This window comes from Linepithema humile, chromosome 2 (assembly GCF_040581485.1).
Source record: "Linepithema humile isolate Giens D197 chromosome 2, Lhum_UNIL_v1.0, whole genome shotgun sequence".
Classification (NCBI taxonomy): Eukaryota; Metazoa; Arthropoda; class Insecta; order Hymenoptera; family Formicidae; genus Linepithema; species Linepithema humile.
In genome coordinates this window covers 23,962,716-23,989,434 of record NC_090129.1, presented here as the reverse complement: position 1 = coordinate 23,989,434, position 26,719 = coordinate 23,962,716, and the positions used below count along the sequence as shown (strand labels likewise).

At 44.7% G+C, this 26,719-nt stretch overlaps 1 protein-coding gene and 1 long non-coding RNA gene across 4 annotated transcripts in view; one reads left to right on the top strand and one right to left on the bottom strand.

Moving 5' to 3' along the window:
• Positions 1 to 23,901, top strand: part of LOC136998116 (uncharacterized) — an 84,701-nt gene extending 60,800 nt beyond the window's left edge. The window contains exons 3-4 of the long non-coding RNA XR_010888719.1: positions 13,863 to 13,974; positions 23,192 to 23,901. This is a non-coding gene — a long non-coding RNA (uncharacterized lncRNA). The remainder of the gene's footprint in view (positions 1 to 13,862; positions 13,975 to 23,191) is intronic.
• Positions 277 to 26,458, bottom strand: C15 (homeobox protein C15). 3 transcript variants are annotated; one of them, XM_067350336.1, is made up of 4 exons: positions 23,903 to 26,458; positions 7,783 to 8,011; positions 6,943 to 6,991; positions 277 to 2,939 (listed from the first exon to the last, which is right to left on the bottom strand). In XM_067350336.1, exons 1-4 carry the CDS (start codon positions 24,675 to 24,677, stop codon positions 2,793 to 2,795), a joined length of 1,200 nt encoding a protein of 399 aa, XP_067206437.1. In that variant the 5' UTR covers positions 24,678 to 26,458; the 3' UTR covers positions 277 to 2,792. The 3 variants fall into 3 exon arrangements, 2 of the variants coding, with proteins under 2 accessions (XP_067206437.1, XP_012215100.1); XM_012359677.2 differs by lacking the exon at positions 6,943 to 6,991 and having other exon boundaries at positions 23,903 to 26,454; XR_010888715.1 differs by lacking the exon at positions 6,943 to 6,991 and having other exon boundaries at positions 2,802 to 2,939; positions 7,262 to 8,011; positions 23,903 to 26,451.
• Positions 26,459 to 26,719: the final 261 nt, after the last annotated feature.

Below are 26,719 nucleotides of genomic sequence, written 5' to 3'. Positions count from 1 at the left end.
AGTCGTTTGAGAGCAAAAATAACGGAAATCAAGCTTCCGAAGATGATAGATGGGCATTACACGGTGTACTGACACAAAGTAATGAGTTCTCGTTACGATAACCCATCGTCTTGCTTTCTTCGTATTCCTTAAATGGAGCAATTTACACAGGCCCCGATATACCGATCTCATCGGAAGAAATGAAACGTTGTATCTCGTTCCGCGTATTTGCTGCAAATTGCACGCGCGCAAATGACATTGCACAAAATAATGAGATGAGCCGATTGATATAAGGGAAAATAATAACGTCAAAAGTACACAACTACACGTTCCAGGTGCGCGGCTGCACCTGTGCGAAAATCATCAAGCGGACCTCAATCATTTTTCTCTGCATAAATGTATTAAGATGAAGATATCGAAGAGTAAATATCTCACGATGTATTTCATATTTTATGTCCGACTATGTCAGAGTAAAATATAGAATATTTCGTATTGAATCTTTGATGATTCCGTCTGAATAATTAAAAAACTCAATTTACATTAAAAGATCATATGGTATTATTTAAAAAAATTTAATATAATTGAAATCTCGAAAAATCGTAACTGTGAGGAAAAAATTTTATTAATCACGATATTTGTTTCTTTGTAATTTCGTTCTCCCTAAGTTTTCCATGTCGAAAAGAAGAGAGATATTTTTAATAATCAAAGATATGACAGAATTTTTCTCCGCAAAGAAAGCGAGCTATAAAATAACGAGAAGGCGTCGCTTCCTCGCAATGTTCATTCAATTATTAATCTATATTATTCCGCGTCGCGTCGAATTCTTATATTTTTACGGAAACTTTTGTGACAATCGTTTCGCTTCAAATGAAACGTTCATTAGTGTCGACACGGCCAACCTCGGGATGTAAAGAAATCATTAAGATCGACAATTATCCGTATATCAAAAAATGGATCGCTGCTTATTAAGTTAATGCTGAAATTACGACTAATTGTTCCTGCCGTAATCGGCGTAATTCCATGGCTCTTCCCACGCGAACCGTCGGCGGAGTCGTTCTTTCACACAAGGATGTTACAGTTAAAGATACCGAGGTATGTGTAGCAGTTAAATCATTTTATATGCATTTCAATTTTTTTCTCGTATATACAACGTTACATGTACTTACATAACATCACATCGTTCGCTATAATAATAATTACGACTGAACTTAATTTAAAATATACCTAATCATACTTCGACGACGACGACGATCGTAGGATGTGTGTGTATGTGTGTATGTGTGGTGGTAGCAATATATATATATTTATATATATATATATATATATAATAATATTTCGTGATATAATATAATCTTGATTGCATCTCGCCGCGTTGCAGCGCGCACGAAGTATTATATACAGGACGTATCTAACAATGAAAGAGAGAACGTACGCCGTCGGTACGTTGGCACGACAGCGCTTTTGCGTATACAAGTATTTCGTATCGTACAAGTATGATGCCTAATTACAACTATAGCGCCTAGTATTTACACGTAGATATGTCACGTCAACTGTTCCGTCTTGGATTTAGTATTCACATTTAACCAGGAAAACATTTTCATTCGGTAAATAGATGATTTGAATGGAATGGAAAAGAAAAACTAGTATTCAATTGTTTAAATATATTATAGGCCAATAAGAGATGGATATTTTTTCTATTAAAAATTTAAAGGTGGACTAAAACATGTTAAGCACGAAGATGATTCCTAAATTTATTAAAAATCATAATTTTTATTGACCTGTAATATAATTCAGGAATTCCAATTATCAACAATATCGCGATAATTTGCTGATGCATTTTACGATAAAAATCAGAATTAGCAGGTCGGATTTAATGCGCCAAACGCGATGCTAAATAAAGATGTAAATACGGATCTTAGTTCTCACTTTCGCAATCGATGATGCACTTCTCGACGATGCACGATGCGGAAAACTTCTCTTTCGGAAAGGATCGAATAGGTCAGGACATTATCGAACGTCCGGTACGTTTAATGCGATCTGGAAATAACGTTTCGAAGAGGCGTTTCATCTCCGAAACGCTATTTCATCGAATTCCAAGACGTATAATGTGTCGATAATGTGTCGCGTCAATCGTGGAGCTAATTGCGATGATCGTCACTTCGCGCGGGTAAACGGACGCTGTTAAATGCGTCCCGATTGTTCGTACATGACAAATTCACGATTATCGGTCCACGCGCGATATCGGCCGCGCTGATTAACTGTTTAAACCGTAACAATTATATGGCAAAAATCTTACGAGCCGTGGCTAATAAGTGGTGACAGCTCCGAATACGTGCTGTGTAAGGCAATGTACAATCGATTTCGCGGTGCTCTTTTAGGACGTGTTTCATGTTCGTGATGGTCGCCTGAATATCGTAAGGCAGAAGGAAGGCGATGCTAGTATAGCCTACAGTTCATATAACTATTCTAGAAAAAGAAAAGAAAAATCTCTGCTATGTTATCTTATGATCGGTCGGTGAGTGAGTATTCTTTCGTTCGCATAAAGCGTAAATTAATAATGAAAAGGAAAAAACGGAAATGTAGATTGAAATTGTGGCGAACGAGCGAGTCGCTTTAATGTCCGATTCGTCCTCCGGCTTTGTTCCGATTTCCAACGCGAGAAAGAACACGAGAACGCGCGGATTCACTCGGCGGGAATCTCTCGTATCGTCGTCGCGCTTCAGCAAATCGGCTCGGCGAGGGGCTGCGGCGGGCCGTAAGGGGAGGCCCACTGGCCCACCGGATGGGTTAGCGCGGTCGCCGATGCCGGTTGCCTATCCAAACTCGACACTGACGCGCCACCCGGATGCCCGGACACCGTCGTCGGATATGCCACCTTGCCGAGGGCCTCGGCCTGCAGCGACAGCATCAGCCGATTCGCGGCCTGCCTCTCGGCCTCCCTTTCCTCCGCCGTTTGTCTCCTGCAACAGAATCGTTATTTCGGAATTATTTCTAGGTTATTGTCGAAAATCGCTTCTCGCAGAAGAAAAAACCTTAAACTTCCTAATCTAAAATGCTTAATGTATCGTCAATTCTTGAATTCTTTTGCACGGTTAAACGAGTAAGAGCGTAGTTCGTCAAGGAAATTGTGTTGGAAATAATTTATATATAGCTAAAATCCATCAGTAAGCGCACAAGTGCGCGTCAGGGATCGAGATAAGGACGATTCCGTACGGAACAGGTACGGAGAGGAAACGAGGCGGAGTAAAGGACGGCGAAAATAGAGTGGTGGTCGTTGGGCGGAAAACAGAAGACGGATGTAATAAAGTTAATTCGATTCGTCACTATGGCGGCAAGCGGAGGAACCACCTTGCCGCAGGGTGGCTCGGGCGATGTCTGTTTTCTAGCGCTAAGTCTATTAGGGTGCCGCAAAATGGCCGACCCGTCGGTGAGGTCGATAGAGCTTGCGCGCACGACCGCCCAGCGGTGGCGAACAACGAACCTTCTTCCTCGGTGCATCGCCGTTTGTTATAAAACATATTTCGCAACGCATTTCGATCGCCTATTCCGCGAGTGCTCCCTTCGCTCTGGACGCAGGTTTCGCCTCGCCGACAAACCTCCGCGTGACAGGACGAAGCCGGAGCGTGCGCGGCAAAGCCGGTCCGAAGTTGATTCCGATGTTCTCCTACGCGGCGATCGTTATAATTTCCTAAAACTGGTTCCTCCTTCGGCCGTATAATGTCCGTGGACCTTCTAAAGACCGGTGGCGCGGGCGCCTCGTGTCCTCACGAATTACGCCGCGACGGTATCGCGGCGCAGGTACTATCTCGTTGACCCTCTTTTTGCCCGTCTTTTTCGGGCCGCGAGTTGAGCAACACACACACACACACACACACACCGGACTCGACAACTTCCTGTAATTTTCTTCGCCCGATACCCGTGTAAACGAGCTACCCGGTACCGACGTCGACGATTACACTCGCCTTTGAAATATACTTTCCGATTCCCAAAAGTCGCCGCGGAGGTTCTTTCTCGAGCCTCGACCTACTTCGACATTGTAAAATTCTCGTTCGTTATCGTTCGAATCGATCTTAACGAATTGCTTGGCTGCTAAGTGAAAAGCGCAGCGTTTCACAAACTCACGTAACACTTACACATACTGAAAAAAACAAATTTTAACTCCTGAGAATCTAATACAAACGTCATTTCATTTATTATATCATTTAAGACGCGTAATTAATAAACTCGTGATTGAAGAGCAATATGTATTTCTGCAAAATAGAATTACAAGCTGCGCAATTCGTAAAATCTGCCTTTCAATTTTTCACTTTTTCGATAAAAGACGAAAAATAAATTTTTATACAAATATATATATTGTATTTTCGCAGGTCTCTCTCTCGTTTTTTAGCTCGCCACATAATACTCGCGCTTCGGCTTTATATATTTTAATTACAGCGCGTTGACATTTGTAATGTGTCACGGTCGATGCGAACTAGTTCTATTATTAATGAAATTACGTTAAACGCGTTTATCGCGCTGTCGTGAAAAAGCAGAACGTCCGGAGTAAAAACGAGCAAGATTTAGCGCTTGTCGCTTTTATTAGCCGCCAGGGGCAATTGAATCTCGCTCATCCGCGCCCATCTCCAGCCCGAATCCATTGCGGCTACGCCATTGCGGCAGTGACAGGTGCACCTACGCCTCTGCAAGTAATTAACGCGGTTAGCGATTAATAATTGACGACACCGTGCCGATTACATTTTGCAGCCCCGACGCAGCCAGCCTCGCCCCATCCTCGCTGCGGCCGGCATAACCATATCCTCTCTCGCAACCTGGGACACATTACTCTTATCTTTATACTTTAGCGTACGCTCAGGCCCCGATATACAGCTCGCCTCGCGGATAGAGAGCACGCTTTCACGGTTCTTTCTCTGCAATTAGCCCGTTGTATATCTCTGTGATTTATCATTATTTATATTTTATTAACAGTTAAAATTGTCGCAGACCGCGCTGTATCTTCCTACTACTATTCCCCCCCCCCCCCCGCCGTTTCGACGCAGCTGTGGCTCTAAAACGCGAATAAAAACATCGAGTTCGACAAGGAGCGGAACAGAAGTCGTCGATGAAACTCTAACTATTTGCAAATCGCGAGTCGCATGCCTAATGCCGATTGATTTTTCTTACACCACCTCGCTGTATTGCGCGCGCGGTGTATCGTCGCACCCTGCGAATGCGTGTTCGAACGGTTACCGGCCTGGTCCTACACTGTAACCGATGAATGTTTAACGAGGCGAATCGGTGGGGTCGGTGCGGCGGCCCGGCGGTGGCGGAGATCGAAACGATTCAGCCAACGGATTCGAGCGTTTGACAGTTTAAAAGCCAAGGAGCTCTCTCCCGCGTCTCGCGCGGAGGCTGAAAGGGGCTGAAAGAGGTGACGGGGGCGCGCGCGGAGGATTGGCAGTCAAAGCCGGAGGGGCGGCCGGGGGACGACCGGCGGAGAATCCGGGGGGGGAAGGTGCGCGCGGGTGGTAGGGAAGAGACTACATTATGTACGGGACAGGGCTAAGCTGTTAGGTGCCTGAATTATTGAGACCGAGTTATCTCATCTCTGCCTACAGTCATCTCGTTACTTTAAACGCAGCTGCACACACTGGACGCATCGCGCCGCGTCGCGCTAGGCTCGTTACGGCGCGCTTGTACGCACTCCGTCGAAAAACGCATTCTCTTTGAATCCCTGCGATTTTCTCGTCTTCTCTCTCGCGAGCGTCTTACGCAGAGTGTTCTTTTACTGGATGGATTCTCTGATCAATTTAAAGTCGATATTTCTTGAGTGAAAATGTCAGTCGATGGTTTTCGAATTCGTAAGCGATTAAAAAAGAAAGACTTTGCATATAAATAAGAAAAAAATTCTTCAGTTTTAGGTGAACTTTAATAGAATCTCAATTTAAAGATTAAAAAAATATAACATTGAAAATTGGGGGATGAGATAAATAATATCTTCTCTTGACAGTTTTGCTTGGAAAAAGTCTATTCAGAAATTGATCTGAAAATTTATTGTTAAAAGGACATTCGCAAATTTTAGGGTGCACTGTACAAAATTGCAAAAATCTTCGAATAAAAAAATTATCAATAGTAAGAGTAAAAGAATTCCAACATTTCGTACGTTTATATTTTTCTATATTTCCGTAGCGGCCGTGAGTCGAAGAGGAAAAGTCTGTCGTGTGTGCGCGGTGACGCGTTATTGATCGCCGCGCATGATTACCCTGTCGTGTGCGTGCGTCTTTAATTAAAAATGATGTACTTGTCACTCCTGCGTGAAGTTAACTCGTCGTAACATTCTAGACAAATGTACCTGTCACGGCGATAACATTTCCGAGCGTACATCGAGACGGATAACGCGTGTCGTCGGATTCCAAATTGAATTTCACGCCCGCTTCTCTCTCTCTCGCGACGACAAAAAATTTCTCAGTCGCCTTCATATGCATACGAGATACGTACAGATAAGGTTCGGAACTCCCGTTTGCTCTCTGAGAGAATAGAAATCGAGCCGAAAAACGTGCGCTTTTTGTTTCGAAATGTCAATTTCGCGGCGTTAAAATTTCAAAAACAGCGATGGCAAATTGAAGAAATTTATTTCTATTGCAATCCGTAATTCAGAATACACAATCTCTAATGCACATTTTAAGCTACGATCTGTAAATTGTATGTGTCATTTTTAAATCGCTTTGACATCCAAACTGATCACAGAATTGAATAATACCTGTAACTCAGTCTGCGAGATATTGTCAAAATTATCACAAGCAAAATTAGAAATGTTCATATTTCCATCCTGAGCGTTTTAAACATAACACCACGTCGTGCCAATACTGGCGATAGCGTTTATTAAAATTAAAGGAATCTCTGATTTTCTCTCTCGTATTTTTTTTTTAGAAAACATCGACGAAGGTAGCCTTCTCCGGCAATTATAACATTAAAAATTAAACTCACCGAAATTGTCCTTTCGTCGATGTCTAAATTGTCGCCAGGACGTCGATGTCTAAAAAAAAAGACCGAAGAACAAAGACTTCTTAATTTTAACGAACGCTATTTACGCCAGTATTGTCGCGACGAGTAGTAGTTTGGAAAGACGGACTGAAAATATTAATCGATTTTAATCGTCGATAGACCATGCAATATTAATACAGCAAATACGAAAGCAGAAAGGCGGGGGAATCCGAAGGATGGAATAAACTTTGAAAAGGTCCACGATCGAGCAGCTCGTTTGGGAACTAATATCGTCGTCGAAAATTTCTCCGCTTAAGTTCACCTCTTTATCACGCTTCGTAGAACGAAGCGATGCCAAGGACTTCACAGCGCGACGATTTTAGAAATTCTGACGCGAGGTCGAGGGACGGGCAGAGTGCGAGGGTATATACGAGGATTCCTCTCGAGAATGTCGCCAGGACCCCGCCGTCTCGCCGCCGAGACGGGCCCGGTATCGGGCTAACCTGCGCTGCGGATCGGGCCGTCCCCCCTCTCGTTTTTATCTAAATGACGTGTTTTCGTCCTTCCTTATCTTGAAGAGACTCCAATACATTTGACTGCCAATGCGTTTACAGATATACGTGTCAGACCGCAACTAACGCGCTATTAACATTCCGAGCTTGGTTCTCCGTTTTCTCTCTCAAACGAAAATTCATTCGTCGCCCGAAACAACGAGTCTCAACAAATCGCCGCGTATAAACATCGACGCGAATGCTAATAAACGTCACGGGAAGACGGCGCGGTTTTCTCTTTTTTTTTTTTTTTTTTTCGTGATTGTTTCATTATAAAATATCGCGAACTCACCTCCATTTCGTCCGCCTGTTTTGAAACCAGGTCTTCACCTGCGCGTCCGTCATCTTCAGCGACTTCGCCAACGCCGCGCGCTCGGCGGACGCCAGGTATTTCTGCTTGTGAAAGCGCTTTTCCAGCTCGGCGATTTGCAATCTCGTGAAGCTCGTCCTCGGTTTCTTCCTCTTCGGCGGCGTTCGGTTCTGATAGGGATGGCCGATCCGCCTCGGGAACGCGCCGGCCACTGCGTTCAGAAAAAAAGAGCACTTGATAAGCGAACATTTCGGTGACACTGCTGGCGACATTCTGTCGCTATTACGTCAGCGCGTGTCCCTTATGCATTTCAGAAGAGAAGCACTTAAATTGAATAGCCTGTCGCGATTATCTTTAAAGAAATCGTCGCTGAGGAGATACGTAATGGCAGGACATTGTATGTGCTAAGAGAAATTTATTTGAAATAACTTTACACTCGAATCGCTTGTCAAATAAAGATAAGACGGCATTTATTATTCATATATCGGAATCGTTATAATGTTAATAATATAATCGACAGCTCGGCAGACGGACAAAGTTTTTGACGGACGAGATATCGTAATTTGCATGTAATTTATATCCATTGAACATCACTCCGGTTTCGCGTTCAATATCCGTTCGTTCCGCCTTCTATTACGTCCGATAGGCAGCTATCGGACTCATTAAGCTCTTATCTCTCTTGTAGTAATAGCGCGCGAATAACAGACGCAGCACGCTTTAAGCACCGCGGATTTGCATATGTAATGAGTAAGTGCGCGATATTACCAATTTCACGAGACCAATAAAGAAGCGACGGAGGACTGGCCGTTAGATACCTGTGTATCGGGAATCGCGAGAGTGAATCGCCACCCTCGACGTCCGCGACGGTCTCGCTAATGGATTAAAACGCGCTAATCCGAAGGGAATTCGACGCTAAGTCTGAATTCAGCGATTGCGCTTCGGTGATTATTCTTCGATTAGCTTTGCAAGCTGTTGGCCGAATTAATTAAAGAATTAATAACGCGAAATCACGTTCGTCCTAACAAGCCCGCGAGTTTCGCTCGCAAGACCGACAGCCAGCGTTCTTTCCGTGCAATTTTCGAGACGAGGAACTGAGAGATTTTGCAGTGTACAATAACGGTCTATATTTTTCCAAGTTTGATTTACTGCTAAATAACACGAGTAATACGCTCCGGTGACCCTCTCATTACGCCTCTCTCGCACGAACTCGATCGAAGGATCGCGTGCGTTTAAGCGATATTTATACGAATACACGAATGAATGTTGAAACTATATTCTATCGAGATATGTTCTTTTTTTTTTATCGACGCAACAGCAGCGTGAAAGAAAAGATCCGTTAAATTTCTATTCGAAATACATCTCTCTTCGTCTCGTCGACTGTCGGCCGAATCCCTCTTCCGTACAATTTGCTGGGAACCGAGGAATCATCGTTAAAGGGTAAAAGGGCCATCGAGCGAACATTATCCCATTATGCACCCCCTTTTTCCCCCCGACCTCACCTCCCCTCCCTCCCGTTTACGCCCGTCCTTTATCGCCGGCTCCTCGTCCCAGAAATAGATGCCATCGCGCGGTAATCGCGAGCGATCCAAATAATAATCTCATTACGCGTTCATTTGCGATTCCTTATCGATCCGCGAACGTCAAAATGTGTATCAAATGAACCGCAATACCTTGCGCCTAAAATAATTAACTATCTATATATAAGTGACTTTAATGATTCTTCCAATAACACCGCGAATTATGTAAATGAAGGAAAAAAATGGGGGGGAAAAAAACCCTCATAATTGGATTCATTAGTTGTCCGTTCAATTCTCGCTTGATTTCTCGTGATTTACGAGAAATGCATGATTTACGCGCCGTATAATCAGCGAGGCCGCGATTATGGCCGGTGCATACATACGCATGCACACGATATGTAATAACTACAATTGATGAATGATTCGAGACCGCACGAATATTCCCGATTGATTTCTCACAACATTGCCTTTGCGCAATGTCCGCAGTCGGCGTCGAATGGCGCGTAATTGCTGCGAATACAACGAGCATCGTGAAAGGGCAAACCGCTCGCTCGCTCGCTCGCTCGCACCATATTTCACCGACTCCCCTGTTTGGTCCTCGCGGCCAATCGCGTAATTCGCACTCGGCTGAGCTTCGGCACCGCATTGGCCTCTCACATTCTTATTCCGCGCGCGCGAGAGAGGCTTTCTTGCGTCACCGCTTGCGCTTATTAGGACGATAATCGCGCTAGTAGTTATTATACTTCGTTATATTATCGCGGCGCACTCACCGGTCTAGCGGCCGCGCCGACGCGGCTTCTCTCCGTCTCTCTCTCTTGTAATCCACTCATAATTACCTGCCTTCGCGGAATGGTCAGAAACATGCGCGATACAAGGATCCCGCAAAGCTCCGACGAAACTCTCATAGAGCAGACGAGATGATGGAAACGTTTCACGTGACACGAGTCGCTTGTGACGCAAATAGGCGCTCACCGACCATTATATTCTTACTCAAAAAAAAGACACAGATGTCCACGAACGGAAGAAATAGCGGGACACGAGCTGTCCGTCTTTTACTTGTATCGAAGCAAACATTAATAAACAACGTATTACATATATTGATGATAACAAATGGCAAACAACAAATCGCTGTCTGTTATATTATTGATCCTCGCAATCACCGCATAGCGATTTCTTCGACCGCTATTCGTATTCCACATTTAACGCTAAATACGTATCTCTGTATTTGTATTTTCTCATCGGAGACACTCTGACGAATCATTGCGGTTTCAACGAGTAACGATGTTTATTATCCGAATAACGCACACGATCGATAATAAAGAATTAATTGGTGTTTGTTGTGGCGATGGAAGAAGACGACCGCAGTATAACCGGATAGCTTCCGCTATCGCGAAAGAGAGAAGGCGATCGTTTCGTAAAACCAATTAGACTCCGCTTGCCGGCCATAACTCAGCGTTTGACGATAACACTCTCGATCTCGGTTAATTAACTGCATTTAAGGCGCCGCTTGTTTTCGATCGTGACGTTTAAACGTAGGCGCAGGCTGCGGGCTCGCAACAGTATTCGAAAAAGTCAAATATATTTCATATCCACCGAAGAGTTGATAAAATTTATCGTTTATCGTTTGAAATAGTTTCTCAAGAAGCGTTTATCTTTACTTTGTTACGTCCGTTTATATGAAATTGGTTCGTGCTCGACCGCGCTTTCGTGTTCAACGATATCGTCGCACGGGGTGGCCGCCCGGTTGCCGTCGTTAGTATCGTTAGCGTGTTTAACGACAGTTCGGTCGTCGCGATTTGTCGGACGGTTAAAGCGACTCCGGCATCGCGGAGCGGCCGCGTTACCGCGCAATTTCGGTCGGGATACTTCACCGGCGAATCTTTGCGGTCAAAGCGTTTAACTTTGTCAACTGTTTTCGAACGTTAGAGATCACTGTCGCCGAGGAAAATTTCTATATTTCTAAAAGAGAAATCTTAAAATAGCCGAATAATGAAATAAAATGTTCCAATAGACAGTGATTTTGCACTTTATTATTTAGAAATAAAATTCTACGAAACAAAATTACTTTATCACTTCAAATTTTGGAATATTGCTTCCAAAAAATAATTTCCATTCTATATTAGGAAACGCTGGATTCTTAAATAAGATGATGTTTTCATTTTTCAAAATTATTAAAATAAAAATAAAAATGTTTCTTTATACATTTTAGTATTAATTGAGTAATTTTCATCGATGTAATAATTTGCACAATCTGTTCTTCATGTTCAAATTTAAAAAAATGTCTTTTAGAGTAGTCTATTTAACATACGTAATTCATTTTTCTCTTTGTGATGATTGAAAAACAGTTTAATTTAAACAAATATTCAGCACCTTCGTTATTGCTATCGAAATTTAGACACTATTTTTATTTCTTATTATGATCCGAGCATTATCAGTTTAAAGATTTATCTCGCCAAGTACGAATACCGCGAGAAGGTTGTTCGCCGCAGAAGACCACGGTATGCCTCGTGGGGTGGTCGTAAAAACAAGATGGTGGCACGTCGCCGCAAAATGGTCGGCATAAATAAACGGCACAACACGCGCACACAGCCTCCTAGCAAAAGCTATCGGCTGCTTCTTGTTCGCGTTCAAAGTTTTGTCGGGCCAATCGCTTTCGTACTCGTCAAACGGAAACGCTTGCATCCGATCAATCGCTGTGATTTCTACTTTTTACCTTCGATGCAACACAATTATCGTTAAATCTAAATTTTTAATCGACATGTTAGAAGATCATTGTGTTCTATTTGTCGATCAGTCGTCACGTATTGTCGTTCAAATGCCAATATTTTCGTTAGCTAATCTGTTAAATCTAAAATAACAATCGTCTGTTGATTTTAATCTGTATAATTTTAGTGACTTATTCGAATACGAAATTGCACATTACAGTACTTATTGCCGAATACCGGTTTATCGTCGCGCCGGAAGTGGACCATTTGTCCACCGACGATATCCATCATTCCGTAGCAGCTTATGATTACGGAAATACCGTTTCCTTTATATACACTTCCATACCCCGAATTTAAGAACAATGAAACAATAAAAGAATATCTGAAATAACTAGGTTTTTTTTTATACCAGATCAAAGTCTCATTGTCGCATGGCGAGCTTACGTGACGAGAGGAAGATCGAGAAGGCGATAAACTCGAAATCAAAATCGGCGGTTTTCCGCGCGATAGCAAGCGGTTTCGTCTTCGGTGACCCACTGAGCTTGTAACATAACCTTTGCAGCGGTGCAACGATGACGGGTTCCTCCCGCGACCGAGAAAAGAGTCAGGTTGAAATGATTTGGTGATGCAATCGCGCGCCGCGCCGCTGCGACAGCGGAGCGAGCTAGAGAAAGTCATTACTTTGAGCACGTTCTGCCTGTGGTAATGGAGTTTGCGGCCTTCAAAGTAAATTGTTTTCTGCGCACAGCGGATTCCAACGGCGACCGGGCAACTGCGGTCGTCGCTGAAGGAGAAGATCCCGCCGGTTCTTGCAAATTTCGCGCTCGAGGTACTTGTCGCGAAGGTGCGCGCTAAACCTCGACCCGAACCCTCTTAATCCTTTCAAATAATCCCTCTGTGCCTCTGTTTATCCTCTTTAGTTTTAAGTTGATAGTCCTCAAACGTTGTTCGTCGCCGTGCCATACGTAAACAAAATTCTCTTCTTCTTTATTTCGACTCTTTGCGGTTCGAATTAATTTAGCATTCAATATTTTATTTTTACTTTAATACTATCGGAGTAAAACAAATGTAATAATCGATTCTGTTTAAGTCTACGATTAGAAAAATATATGCTAATTGTGATCGCACGCAGTGTTTTATTTGTTTGAATTACGCGGAGTTGAATTGCCGCAAAGTATTATGTCCTTCTTTCTCCTTAAATAAATTTCCACTGCTGATTTAACAGATATTGTCTTGCCATTTCCGTTGAGATATCGCTCATCCCGCGCACGATTTTAACTGCACGGATGGACTTAGCGGGACATATAAATGAAATAAAGGTGCAAAACTCGTCGAAAGACATCGCGTTCGGTATCGTGTTGGGGTAATAGCGCCGCGATACTTCTCATCTCGACACGCAATTCCAAGTGCAACCGTACCAGAATCTTTACGACGGATCGTATACTGTAAGAATTACCGGGCTTCTGTAACGCGACTTACCGTGGATCTGTTTAGAAAGCGCCGATATGTGCACGCACGATCATGTGCGTGCGCGTACGTTTATATACACCTGCCGACGGTTAATTGAGCCGGCGTAGCCGATAGTTAAATGGCAGTAAACGGATTCGTAGAAAGCATATTTCATTCCATAAAATTACGCTCTCTAGCCCACCCCTCTAATATCGCCGACTTTAGATACGCTTTCCGTATGCTCGGCTCGAACTGTCCGCCACTCATTTTCCCCCCCGCTTGCTTCTCGGCAGCACCTTTCCTTTCCTTTGCAAAGATATTTCTCTTGCGATTAATTATAATTAATATGAATTTAATTAATATTGATCTTACGTTTTAATATGTGTTTCAGGAAGGAAAACAAACCAAACCGCAACACTACTTTTGCGATCCATCGGACGAGATGGAGGAATAAGTGGAATATAATATTTCTCCAAGCAACGTGTTATTGCAACTCATCCGAGGTGAGTTTAGACACTCTTTCCGTAATTAAAGTCTTTCGAGGAATCGCGGCGGTGAACGCCGCATTCTCACATACGATGTTGCAGGCCTGCAAAGCCTGCGAGGATAACGGCGGCGCTTTAATGAGAGCGGTGGTGTTTTGTTAGTACTTAACTAGACAAATGAAAACTAAGTGTTTCGAAGAATGTAAAGCCGATGCGGTTCCAATTGAGAAAATTACCTAAGAAAGCGCCTATAAAGAGAGTTAATTACAACTCTTTAAACTTTACTCCCGATCGCTTCGGAGAAGATTAAAGAAACGGGGAAGAGAAAAATCTTACTTCCTGCCGATATTCGTTTGATCGTAAAAAGCGACGTGGAGATCGCGATAAAGAGATGGACAACTTTTCCATCCTGTGAATCCATTTATCCGGGAATAACGACTCCGCGCATAGAAATTAAGTGTAATAAAATATCTTGCTAGCGACAGACTTTAATTAATCGTACATCCGCGTTACGTGTAGTAATTAGCAAGATTATAAACATATACACTTTATTGATTACTTTATCTCGGCGTAACGCGCTGCGGTACCCGCGAGATCTTCCATTTGGCTAAACTTGCCTCGTACTTCAGGATTTAATTAACTGATCGTTACGTAACGTCGAAAACTTGGGAACGCATGGATGCGGGCACCACTCGCGTCGATCGGAAAAGGGAAATGTGAGAGAGTCGCGCGAGCACCGATCATTTCTCAAACTCCATAACTTGATATAGACCCCTCGACCTGGCTGCCGGCGGTGGGGGGCGGGCGGACGCGCGCGAGGTGAAGCAGCGGTGCCTTACATTATCGATATTACGAGGCGTCGATAAAAAATCGCATAAAATTAAGCAAGCTCGCACGTGTTCGCGATAAAACTCAATACCTTTAGCCTGTGAGTTCCGCCAGTGGTTCTCACATCCGCTTTCCCGCCGCGAACGAGCGTTTAATCCGCTGGCGAACGTCTTTACAGCGTTCTTACGAGGTTGTACAGCGACGCTGTAGTTAAGTGTTCTGATCCATCTGATCTCATTATTCTCAACTCTTCACAGTCGCGACTTTTTGCTTTTTCAAAGTTGCCAAGTGCGACACGCTTGTAGTTAACGTTCTAAAAATGATTGAAAATCTCGCTGTACATATTTTGCGTGCAAAGTATCACACACGAGTATCGTAAAATATATTAATTAATTAAATGTTGCTGTTATCAGGTTTCCCCGTTATCGCATTGAGTATTCATACGCGCATCGAAGAACCGAGTACATTCTCTCCCGCTTTAAATAAGCCCGAAAATTCGCTGTATTATTTACAGTTACCCTGAAAAGGGCCTATCATATATATTCTAAATATATCGTAAACTGTGGCATATATGTTTCCCCCGCATTTATGTACGTATAAAAGCCAGCTTTTCATACATTTCATCGTTCAAACGTCCAACTATTCAATTATCTCTTTTATTCTTTTCCGACGAGAACGATTGAAAATTTTATTACAGGATGTTGTTAATTTTAAGGGTTTTCGAAATTCAGGTTCAATAAATCTTAAGACCGGTATTTGCAAATGTTATACCGTTAACTGCGCTATCACGGCGACTGAAACGGCTCGAGGAAACACAGGGGACGCGGCGAGCCCAGCGGGTTCGCCAGTCATCCATACGTTATGACGAGTGCGCGGCGCGCGATCAAGGTCTACCGAAATTCGCTCTGACGTGCCGCCGAAGACCCGCCAGCAAATCCCGTCGATTTCTCCGGGGACCCGAAAAAAATCGCGAATGATATGCCGGAAACCGTAACGCCCCGGCGCGCCGCACCGCGCTCTGTCTCGCGATAAAATATCGTCATCGTGCGGCTCCGCGTTTTTTCAACGTACCGACGACCGAGCGCCGGTCAAAAGATTCGCCGCGCCCCGTGTTTTTCCGTGGTCTCGCGGGACGTTCGATCGACGCGAGAGATAGGGGCAGATTCGGCCGATTTCTCATATGTCTCGCACGCGAGAGAATGCAGGCCGCTTGTTTCAAGTTGCCCGGTTCAATCAATTGACCCCGCGAAAATATCGCGTTTTGCACACGCGATTCGTCCTGTCATGCTCTTTCGCAAACACGGCCGGCGGCACGTTTCGAGAATGATGAGTTATTATAAGCATGATGAAGTCTGCACAAGACTTTCCAATAAGTTGCTCAAGATTGGAAACACGATTATTGAAATAAAGAGAACGCGTATTAATGTGTGTAATTTTCCGCGAACAAATATCACAGCAGTAATAATAATACTTTGTTCTGTGCGAATATGCACGCTTTTCTAAAACAGAAGCATAGTGCAAAAAGGCTACTAGCCAAATTAATATAATAATGTACACATAACGAGAAAAAAAGGACAAGTAAGAGTACATGAAAGTCCAAAAGAAATGCATCAAATTCATAAATAAAATAAGAATGCATAAAAATGAAAAAGAGAACGTGAAAACTGAATATTAGACACATTCAAAGTGAATTAATTACTTAACTTGGCAAATTATTGTCGTTTCGATATTTCGCAAGTGGGATATCGGATGTCTTTTAAATTATAATAAGGTATGTCGAAATTATACCATTTACTCCCGATTTCGACTAACGCAGAGGCGGAAGGAGAAAAATGATCCAAGCTCGCGTTATCTCGCCCCAATCGTAATCGTTCCGGGGATTTTACGAGATGATCGACTCGCTCGCGCCTCTACGCGCTAATTGTCTGCAGCGAAATTAAACTGAAGTCACGTTAATTATATAACTCTCCCCGCGCCCGCGTTATTGTTTGGCCCATCGGCGTGGCTGGCTGGCGGCTGGCATATCCGCGACCGACGAACGCGGTGAGCAACGGGGGCGATGATGGACGAGCGCGCCTGACCTTACGGGGGATGCCAAGCTCGCCCAGCGAAATCCCTAACTCAACGCTAACTCGATCAGTCAACGCCCACCGTGGCCCGCGCCGTGCCTCGTTGCTCGGCTCTAATCTGCCTCCAGATTAATTACTACGTAATGCCAGCTTGAATAATTATCGTTTCTACGGAAACCCGCCCGCACTCGTATTCGCATGCGTGTTGCTCTCGCGGCGCCACGCATTTACGCCGCTCCTCTCCTCGCGCTTTCCCTCAAAATGTGTGAACACCTCTCGCGTCGAATAACACCTAATTTCATTAGGCTATATTAGATTCGAGGATAATTGTGGTAGAATAGAACGTGCAGTAAAGTGACATGAGACATCTTGTTATTAAAATCTTTATCTGTTCAAGTGAGAAGCGTATTATGTTGTTAATATTTGCTAAACGTCTCTTTCGATTTAAATGAAAATTTGATTCGCCGTAATTTGAATTGATTTGATGATCAATTGGAACGTGCAATTTTATCACAACGAAATACTTTAAGTATTTACAAAATGGAAAATTTAATATTTCGATTTTACAGTTACTCGTTCGTTGAACGCGAGTGCAGTTACGTTTTACACGAGTCATTTGTTGCGGTGATCGTTTCTTCGAATACGCATTCCTCTTTACTTTGAACGCAACTTAAAAATTTTTTCGGTACTTTAGTATCTTCAATACGGTATACACTGTAAGAACCGAGAGCGAGCGTGCCATCTTTGCGTGTGCAAAATAAGTTTAAATCATTTCAGACATTTGAGTTGTGTGAGTTATAAACTTCTAGCGTAGACAACAAATATTTACCTTTTCCTACAGATTTCTAATAACTTAATTTCTTTACATCACAGTTATTTCTTTTTATTAATAAACGAACGTCTCTTCCGAAAAAGTGTAAATATCGTATTAATAAAAACAATATTTGTCATTTGCATTGGAAATTGTGATTCAACTCAATAAAATCATTAAGGACGACATTTCTATCCGCATCGTGCAAATATAATGCTGTCTGAATCGCTGAGTTGCAGAAATTGAGTCAATTTTTTGGCAAAAGTTATTTCTGTATTACATTTTTGCATTAACAACCCAACGCGCTGGCGTATCATCCGAACAGCTCGCACTAAACAAAGTAAGAGCGGCCTGTCGCGAATCGAGTACCAGCGCGGGTCAGTTGCCTCTCTCGCGTTACGCTTCCGCTGTAAGCGATCTGAAAAATGAAATGCGCGTCTAGCGTTAATAACACGGCGTAACCAGAGCTACGGTGCGGGTGCAAATTACATTCGAATACCGAGAAATGTTTGCCGCACTCGCGTTTGAGCCCGCGGCCGTTCACGGGATATCTTTGTGCGAGAAATTTGCGAACCCGCGGCTACCGTGAGCCATCACCGCGCGCCACGGTGTCCGCGCGCGCAAAAAGATTGCCCTCCGATCCGACGACCGGTGGACCCGACCTTGAGCCTTCACGACGCCTCGATATCCGACCCTTCGAATTTCCAATTTCCGGTAGCCAAGAAAGACGCCTACCGTGATTCGTAATAACGTGTCCGCAACGCTACCGGATTCGCGGGCTCGCCGGATTTCGCCGGCGAATCGAGCACAAAACGAGCACGTATGCGCGATTAAGTGTTGCGTTTTTGTTTGCCTACCCCGTAATTTCTAATATTTCATTTAAAACGGGAAAAACGCACGGCCGAGCGTATCGCCCCGGGGCTCGCTGAAACATTAGAAATTGCGGGTTACGACGGCGCGCTTAATCATTCGTACACATTTGCGCGTCCAACATACGTACACACTTGGACAATATCATCGGCGAAGGCGCCGCGTCGCGCCGGCCATCGGCGGCGCGCGGGCATCGGCGGATTCTGGTTTTCAGGTTTCGGTCACGCGATGCCTTTTTTCTCTGTTCCCGGTACCCGCTTATCTCCGGCCCGAGGCGCCCGCTCGTCCACGGCGTATCACGGTTCGTTTCCGCAGCCTCGTGTATTTGTCGGCCGTAAGTTAACTCCGACGCTCCGTCGTTCGCTCGATGCGGCTCGCCTCTCGATAGCGCTCGACGGCGGTAGCGCTTCATCGATCGGCTCTCCACGTGATTGGAGAAACGCGAGAATCGCGTTTTTTATCCACGCCAATCGCGGTATCGCCGAGTGCGTATTCATTTCGGGATCGATTACGTAACGAAGTGCGATTTCGTGCCGCGCCGCGCCGCGCCCGTGCCATTGTGCCGTTTCCCAGAAGGGCGCAGATCTGAGGACGTAATATACGGACGTAAAAGTGCGAAAGGCCTAATTATTATTGAATGCCTCGACGAGCGGAGCGTACATTGTAGAAAATTACTGTTGCGGGATAACGTTTCCAGCGTGGCCGGGTAGCATCATCCCCGGACTCAGCGCCGCGCATCGCCCGGAGGATCCAGCTCGGACCCGTTCCCGCGTTGCGTTGCGTGGTACTACAATTGAAGATGTTCAATTAGAAACCGGTCCGGACGCCGAGAGCTAAACAATTGAGACAATAGTCGAAACGCGTTCCACCGAGACGCTAGTGTCATTCCAAGGCAATCCAATCGCCGTCGTCTTTATTATACTTTTCAGCTCGGGAAGAAGAAAAAAAAAAAAACGGTTGACGCCGTAAATTTAATGTGTTGTAGCGGAGACGTCGCGAATTTTAATGGATAATTTCACTAGCTTAATCTTTATATTCTTGACACCTGGATTCGTTTTTATGGCTCTTCAATCGCGACCCACTTTCGCGACTTTCCGTTTCAATTGACATCAAGTCAATAAAGTGTCAATCTACTGAAAATGCGATAGATTATTCTGAGATAATTTCACCTCTCGAGAAATCTCGACGCGTCACGTCAATTAATTGGCGATATAAAACAGCCCCGAAGTGAATTTCTGCACTGATTTCGCGGACTATTTTTCTAAAATGAGAGTTAAGGAAGTCATTGCATCGGCGGGTTCGCGATTCTTCACGGCGACTGTTTGGGTTATTGCAATTTTCGAAATGCACTCTTCTACCAATTTGCGAGGAGAAGTATCGCAAAGTGTGGACGCGGGTTCTGTAGCATTCGTAGAATCGCTCGAACCCACTTTTAACGACGAGCGCATTCGGCCAAGCTGGCATTGGCGTAGCTCTGCATGCAACTTTCTTTCGCGTGCATGATGAAAAGATTTCTTTCCTAAAACGCTATCGCTATATCAAAATTCCAGTCAATATAGCAAGGACCGATTCAATCGTATACTTGTTTGTTGAACAAATGTAATGAAATAGTATCCGAGGTAAAAGTTAACGCAAAAAATGAAGAGGAATCGCTTCCTTACTTTTATCTCTATAATTAATCGTCTATTATTATCAGCTGTTGTATATCCGAACAATGTATTCCGATTATTGGCTTACTGATACGACGGAGAAAAACGAAACATGAAAAGAAACGATAAATTATTTGTACAGAAGCATTGATTGTTATCGAAATTGAATATTAAGATAAAACGATACCACTCCGCTCCGCACTACGCTAGTGACTAAACGGTTCGTCGAGTTTCGACTTACGGTCGGAGCGAGAAAGACCATTATGTCAAATCGGCAAGATTGTTTCTCTGAACGTAAATTGCAGCCTAGTTTCGCAGCAGTTCCGTCCGAATTTTATAGCGCCAGTTCCGCAGCGCCTAATTGACGGAAGCCTTTCGAACTCGCGTCGAGTTTCTCTACGATTCACACGCTGCGAGATCGATCAACCAGCTTAATAATATTGATGAGCAGTTGGGTAATTAGTGGTCGTATTTCTATTTATAATTATTTCGGATTTACGTAGCGCGCGGCGTCTTTGCATGGCGTTTCCGGCTCGGCGAGGCGACCCTCTCTCGAGTCCTAATCGAGTGCCGCGTGTCATTTCAGTGTCAAAATGACAAGTTGTGGGACGTAAATCGAGGCGAGGAGGCGCACAAAGCGAATAACGACGGTTGCCTACTGTTCTCTCGTCGAACGGAACGTTGCGCTTTTATATTTCACGCGAGTCAAATCGCTTTCGGAAAGTGCGTCGCGATCGATCCAACTGATGTTCCGCGCGATTCGATATTTCCGGATAATGTATCAAATAAATGGCAGCAAATGCAATTTGCGTTTTCGCCTCGTTCAAGCGAGACGCGGCGAGAATAGTCGCGAGGGTTTTAATTATGCAAAGTGTACATCGTGCATCGCGTTAATTATAACACGCATCGTTCACGCATCGTACGCGATGTTTTCTTCACCGCCGGAGAAACTGATTGAATCGTGTAGCACATTATTACACGCATATATAATAACATATTATAGCATTTTACATAAAATGTTTTATAGGCATCGCGTGATTTCCTTCGGCTATGAATCTCGTTAACAAAAATTAATGGGACGCACTGTGTTTTACGACAAGTGCTCGACATGACGTGTTTTTGCATCTGGTCTTTATGCATATACATATATTTACAATCCATTTATGTCAAAGAGAAAGTACGGCAACAACCAGGACGCCCTGCGAATATTATTGCGAGCATTGTATTATAATCGTGAAATAACGTTACATGAGAACGATTATTTGAAGGATCACTTTGTTTCGTTGCGCTATAGCGTGTGTGCCTCCTTCTCTCTTTGGGCTTTTTAAGCGTGTACCTACTTCGGACGAAATAATCGGGCGAGAGTAATGTTGCTCGTACGCATAAATACATTTCACTCACGCCACGCAAGTAATAGCGGGTTTCATTACCCGCACGAAAAAGTCGGCATTCGAGAATGCACCGGCGTAGACGCTAATTATGTATTTTGCACGTACCTGCATTTTAACATTTACACTTTTATGTCCTTTTTCCCGCGTGCAATGATCGCGCCGTACACTTAATGATCCCTCGCAACCGGCAACATTTTCCGTACCGTATTTCTCCCGATTAAAGCAAATTAAAATTATACCTTGTGAGAGAGACAGAAATACGTGCGCGAGTTTAAAAAATGCTTTTGTAAATTACAGATATCTCGAAAACATGAGGTGAAACATGAGGTAACGAGCAAGATATAAGTAGTTTTTTTTTTCGAGAATATTACGCTTATAAATCAGACGAAACTCTTACGTTACTTTTTATCATTCCTGTTCGCTGTAACAAACGACTGATATTTCTGTCCCATCTTCCAAATTGAATGTCTAATTCAAGGTTCGAAGTTTTTCATCTCCGTAATACACCGTCGGATAAAAATAGGAATTAGCCGATCGCTAAAGCGTCGCGGAGAACAAAAAGGGTTATCGCGCGAGCGGACGGCGGGATAACGTAACGTGACGACTTGGACTTGTTCGCACACCATTAAAGTGTCACCCGTGTCTTCGACTTCGATTTCGTACTTTGGGGCTGATCGCGACGACGGCGCGAGTGAATAATTCGCCGCTAATATATAATTGATATCCTCTATATACGGTTAGCAGTCGCGAAGCGCAGTAATGACACCAAGTAGAGAGACCCACGCCTAGCGCCGATCGTCGTCGCCGTCTAAAGATATACCTATCCCAATTAGAGGAGTTGACATCGGTGATCGCCGACACCGAGTACCGGGAACGCCTCTCGTCGCTCTCTCGTCGCTTTATATTTCGTCACTCGATTCTATCGAGCGCCGGCCGGTCGTCGCTCCAATCCCCGCCGGGGGAATAACGCGGAATTAATAATATCCGACAATCTCGCTAATTGCATGAATCATCTGCTCCTTCTGCATCATGTTAGCGCGGAGACACGTATAATTCGACAGTCATGTAGGTAATGGTACATGCATCCGCGTTACGATTTTTATCTCACCGCAGAGACGGTCTAATAATAATGATATCGCGATAGAGAGTAAGAGAGATAAATAAACCAATTAATGTTCCGAGGCAATGCTTAACGGCTAATATTTTTTTCTTCGTCCGAGATATCAGAAACGGATGCATATTTGTGCGAAATATGCATTTATAGCAGCATGTTTGAATAATCACTGCGGACGATGCTTTCATTAAATATCGTTATGCTGGATTATTTTTAAATTATCCAATTGTTGATTTGTCTAGTTATAGAGATCTAATAAAGCCGCGACGTTGCTTTTAGTAGATTTAAAAATTAAAGCGCCAGCTTTTTATTTTAAAACATCGCCGTTATCGTGACAAATTAACGAAGTAGCGAATGTACATTTAAAGTGTATCACGGTCTCAAAATTACAAACATGTGCTTGCAAACGTGTGGAACAAAATACTTAAATTTCATTTGTTCTCATTACGCTCGAAAATACGCTTAAAACGCGATTTACTCAAGGCAAAATCATTTCGCTTCAGCATCAAGATACAACTCACGCAACGAGATAACAGCAATACGAAACAGTAACAGTGAGTACCGTAGTCGATAATGATCAACATACATTCACCGAGAATCTTATTTCATTTCACAGAAATAACAAGATAAAGCGCGCGCCGATCTGACAAGCAAAATGCTCTCATTTTTTACTTTATATTAATATTAGATGTAATACGAAAAAAGTAGTCGGTTGAAGTATATAAAACACATATAACTTTTTTTTTAAATTACCAAGAAATATCATGGTAATCTTTGTGACCGAATTACACGCTATAAGACGCTTCCTCGGAAAATCAAGAAATCTATAAGAGATTCTTCTACATTTTTTTATCAGCAGTAAATAAACTTGATGTGTTTAATTTTAAGTAAAAATCAAACAAATCATTATTCAATAAACTCAATTTAAATAAATATAAAGTCCTAAAAGTTTATCTTCTGATTGAGATAATATTTTTCACAATATTAATTTTTTTCATTAATAGTAAACGGATTTAACATCTTCAATTTTGGGCGAAAATTAAATTGTTTTATAAAATCAATTGAGAAGTGACGGAATGTTTGGTTTTTAAAATCGTTGAGCAACGTGCCTGATTATCTTATCTGACGTATCTCGAATTCACACAGCTTGACGCCTGTTTCGTCGTTTACCTGAAATAAGCCCGACTGATTTCTATTCGTAAATATGCGCGTACCTGCTAGTCTGTCCTTAAGATGCGGATGCGCCTGCAAAGGATGCGCGGCGAGATTCGCCAGGAGGCTCGCCCGGTGCAGACCGGCCGCTGCGGCCTGCTGCTGGCTGTGCTGAAGAGCCTGCAGGCTCCAGGGTGGTATCAGGGTCTGCGCGGACAGGGCGCCAGTCGGAGCGCCGTTCGTGCCCGGCGGCCGATGCGCCGGCACCCTGATAACGCCGCCGCCGGTGTAGATGAGACCGGTGCCGGTCGGGAAGAGTCTGAAGTGCGGTGCGAGCAGATCGGCCGCCGAGGCGCAGTGCACGGACGACGAGGAGGAGGAATTGGCGCGGGTGTCGGGCGTGCTGTCGTCGTCGTCCTTCTCCGACAGCTTCTCCTCGGCGTCGTGGCCCCAGGACCGCCTGCCGTCGTCCAGAACGCCGCCCGACGACGCCTGGTTGTTGTTGTTATTGTTGTTGTTGTTGTTGCCCTCTTCCCAGGACCACTTCCTCTCCTTGTCGCTGTCCGGTTCTTCCGAGGACGGGCTCTTGGGATTCTGGACGCCGCTCTCGCCCAGCAGGCGGCTTATGCTAAACGGATGACTCCGCGACGAGTCATTTGGCAATGTTCTCGCGCCGGTTTGGCTGGGCGGCGGCGAGGTGGAGCACTCGGACGTCTCCTGGGACACGTGGCGGCCGTCGTGGCCCGCGTAATTTCGCGGACTGCAGCTGCGGGAGTCCGAGTCGTCCACGTTGATCTCCTCCGTCGCGTCCACGTCGCTGTCGCCGTGCTCCGACATGATGTCACCACTCTCGCGAGAAACTCGGCGCTCGGAATGGACTTGGAAAATGACGTGCTTCAAGCAGCAGGTATCCTCATCGAGTTGTCATGCGTTTAGAGTAATTTATGACGCAGCATGGCGCAGAACGGTCGAAGAATGCAACGTCGGTGGAGGGAGGGAGGAAGGGGGGCAGTAGAGTCGGAGAGAATTCGTCAAAGACTAGATTACGACGAAATCAAGTTCGATGCGGCGAGCGTTTCGATTTATTGCGCGACCGATTTAGCTCCGGCCACCTCGTAAATCTCCCGTTGAACGGCGGCCATTTTGTTTCTACGTATGTATATCGACGCTGGTACCATTCGTGCATTGAACGGAGATCTCTCACCAGATGTTTATCCCTCGTAAGATTTTTCCTCCCGAATCCACTGTCCTCTTCGCGCTTTTTCAGATAGTTTGAGGCGTAACACTCCAACCACGAATTTCACTGCTTTTGTTCACTGATCGTCGATTGTTTTTTTTTTTTTTTTTTTTTTTAACAAACAACAATCCTGTCTATCGAAATACACCAGCTCTGTCTTCAGAAACTAAAATCCATTCTCGAATCACGTCTCTGTTCCGTAAGATAAGTCGGGGACCAGCGAGCCTCTTTCGAGGCTGGTCTCTCTGTCATCTTGAAGAAAAACGAGAATACTATTTCGTGAATAGCCACTCCACGTTGATCGGAAACGTTTCACTGTGCCGAGAAAATTGTTCGGATTCCCCGGATGCTGCGATCGCGATCTAAACGAGATCTTTGACAGGTCTCAGTTTTCGACTAACAATCCGACTTTTTCACGGAGCACTGTACAAAAACCGCAGGATTTCGCACCTCGTGCAAAACATAACAGGTTGCTCGCGCGACTGCCGAAACTGGGGGGTCCGGCCGTTCCCCGAAAAACTCGGACCCCTTGGCTTTTTAACCACCTTTGGAGTGTGCCGGTTGCGAGTGCGTGAATCCGGATCGGTGGATCGCGTCTAGAGAGAGAGACGGGAACGTTGTGAGGGAACCGGCGGAACCAGGTGGTTTATCCCTACCAGAACGACGCGACGCGTCGCCGACTTGCCGGCGTCCGGACGCCCCCGGTGCCTGCCCACCGTCGGCTGCACGGCCAATCGCACGACGGCGCTCTACGCCCACGGGTGCGCGCATTGGTCGCCGTTAAATTGATACCTATTTAACATTTGAGCAGAATGTTGCAGGCGATCGCCTTTTTCCCCCTGTATTATTTATTGCTCGATCGTCGTGCCTCCTTTTTTCGCCTCCTTCGTTTCTCGCTCGCTCGCTCTCCACGCCGCTTCTTCCTTCGCGCGTTTCTTCTCCCGCCGCGTTCTCCGCTTGGACTATCCTTATGACTCTCCCGCGCTCGCTCGTTCCACCGCCGCCGTCGACTCGCGTCCTCGTCTCGCTGCAGCGACGCGCCGCGCCGCATCAAGTCGTGCAAGCGGCGGGACTTAATTACGAAGAATATTCTTACTGTTTTCTCTCTCTCTCTCTCTCTCTCTCTTTCTCTCTTTCTCTCTCCCTTCCTCCCTCTCTTTCTCCCCTTCGCGTTTATTCGCCCCGTCGTATTATCGTATCATGGACGCCATGAGGAGAATGCAGGAGCAGCAGTTGCGTCTCTTTAATGTATAAGCGAAACGTTCTATTAAAAAAAAAGAAGGGTATCTTTTTTCATCAACGTTTATTAATTCTAAATTCCGAGTACAAAACGAAGACCGCGGGAGGCTACGACGACGAGCTATGACCTATTATCCAATAATCCTGTTCCATTGTTATCCAAGTCTTCAACGTCATCTAATTATCCTCCGAGGTGCACGCCAAGATCTTTCTCTCAGGGGGCGGGTCGATATCTCTTACCGGGAAGTTCCTTACGAACGATCGATTAGTCGCACCACCCTGTAGGGGTGGCTGTCCGACCCGCGTAAATGCGCGGGCGCGTCCTTTTATATGAGCCCGTTTAAAATGGTGACTGTCGACAAGCTCGACCCGCCATTTTCCACGTCGGGAAGACGTATATCTT

Bases quoted from the DNA above. Each gene is read 5' to 3' on its own strand.
- C15 (XM_012359677.2), bottom strand. From the start codon at position 24,677: ATGTCGGAGCACGGCGACAGCGACGTGGACGCGACGGAGGAGATCAAC. The intron at 8,012-23,902 runs GTACGCGCATAT...TTCTGAACGCAG, and splicing joins TCTTAAGGACAGACTAGCAG to TGGCCGGCGCGTTCCCGAGG. The intron at 2,940-7,782 runs GTGAGTTCGCGA...ATTCTGTTGCAG, and splicing joins AACAGGCGGACGAAATGGAG to GAGACAAACGGCGGAGGAAA.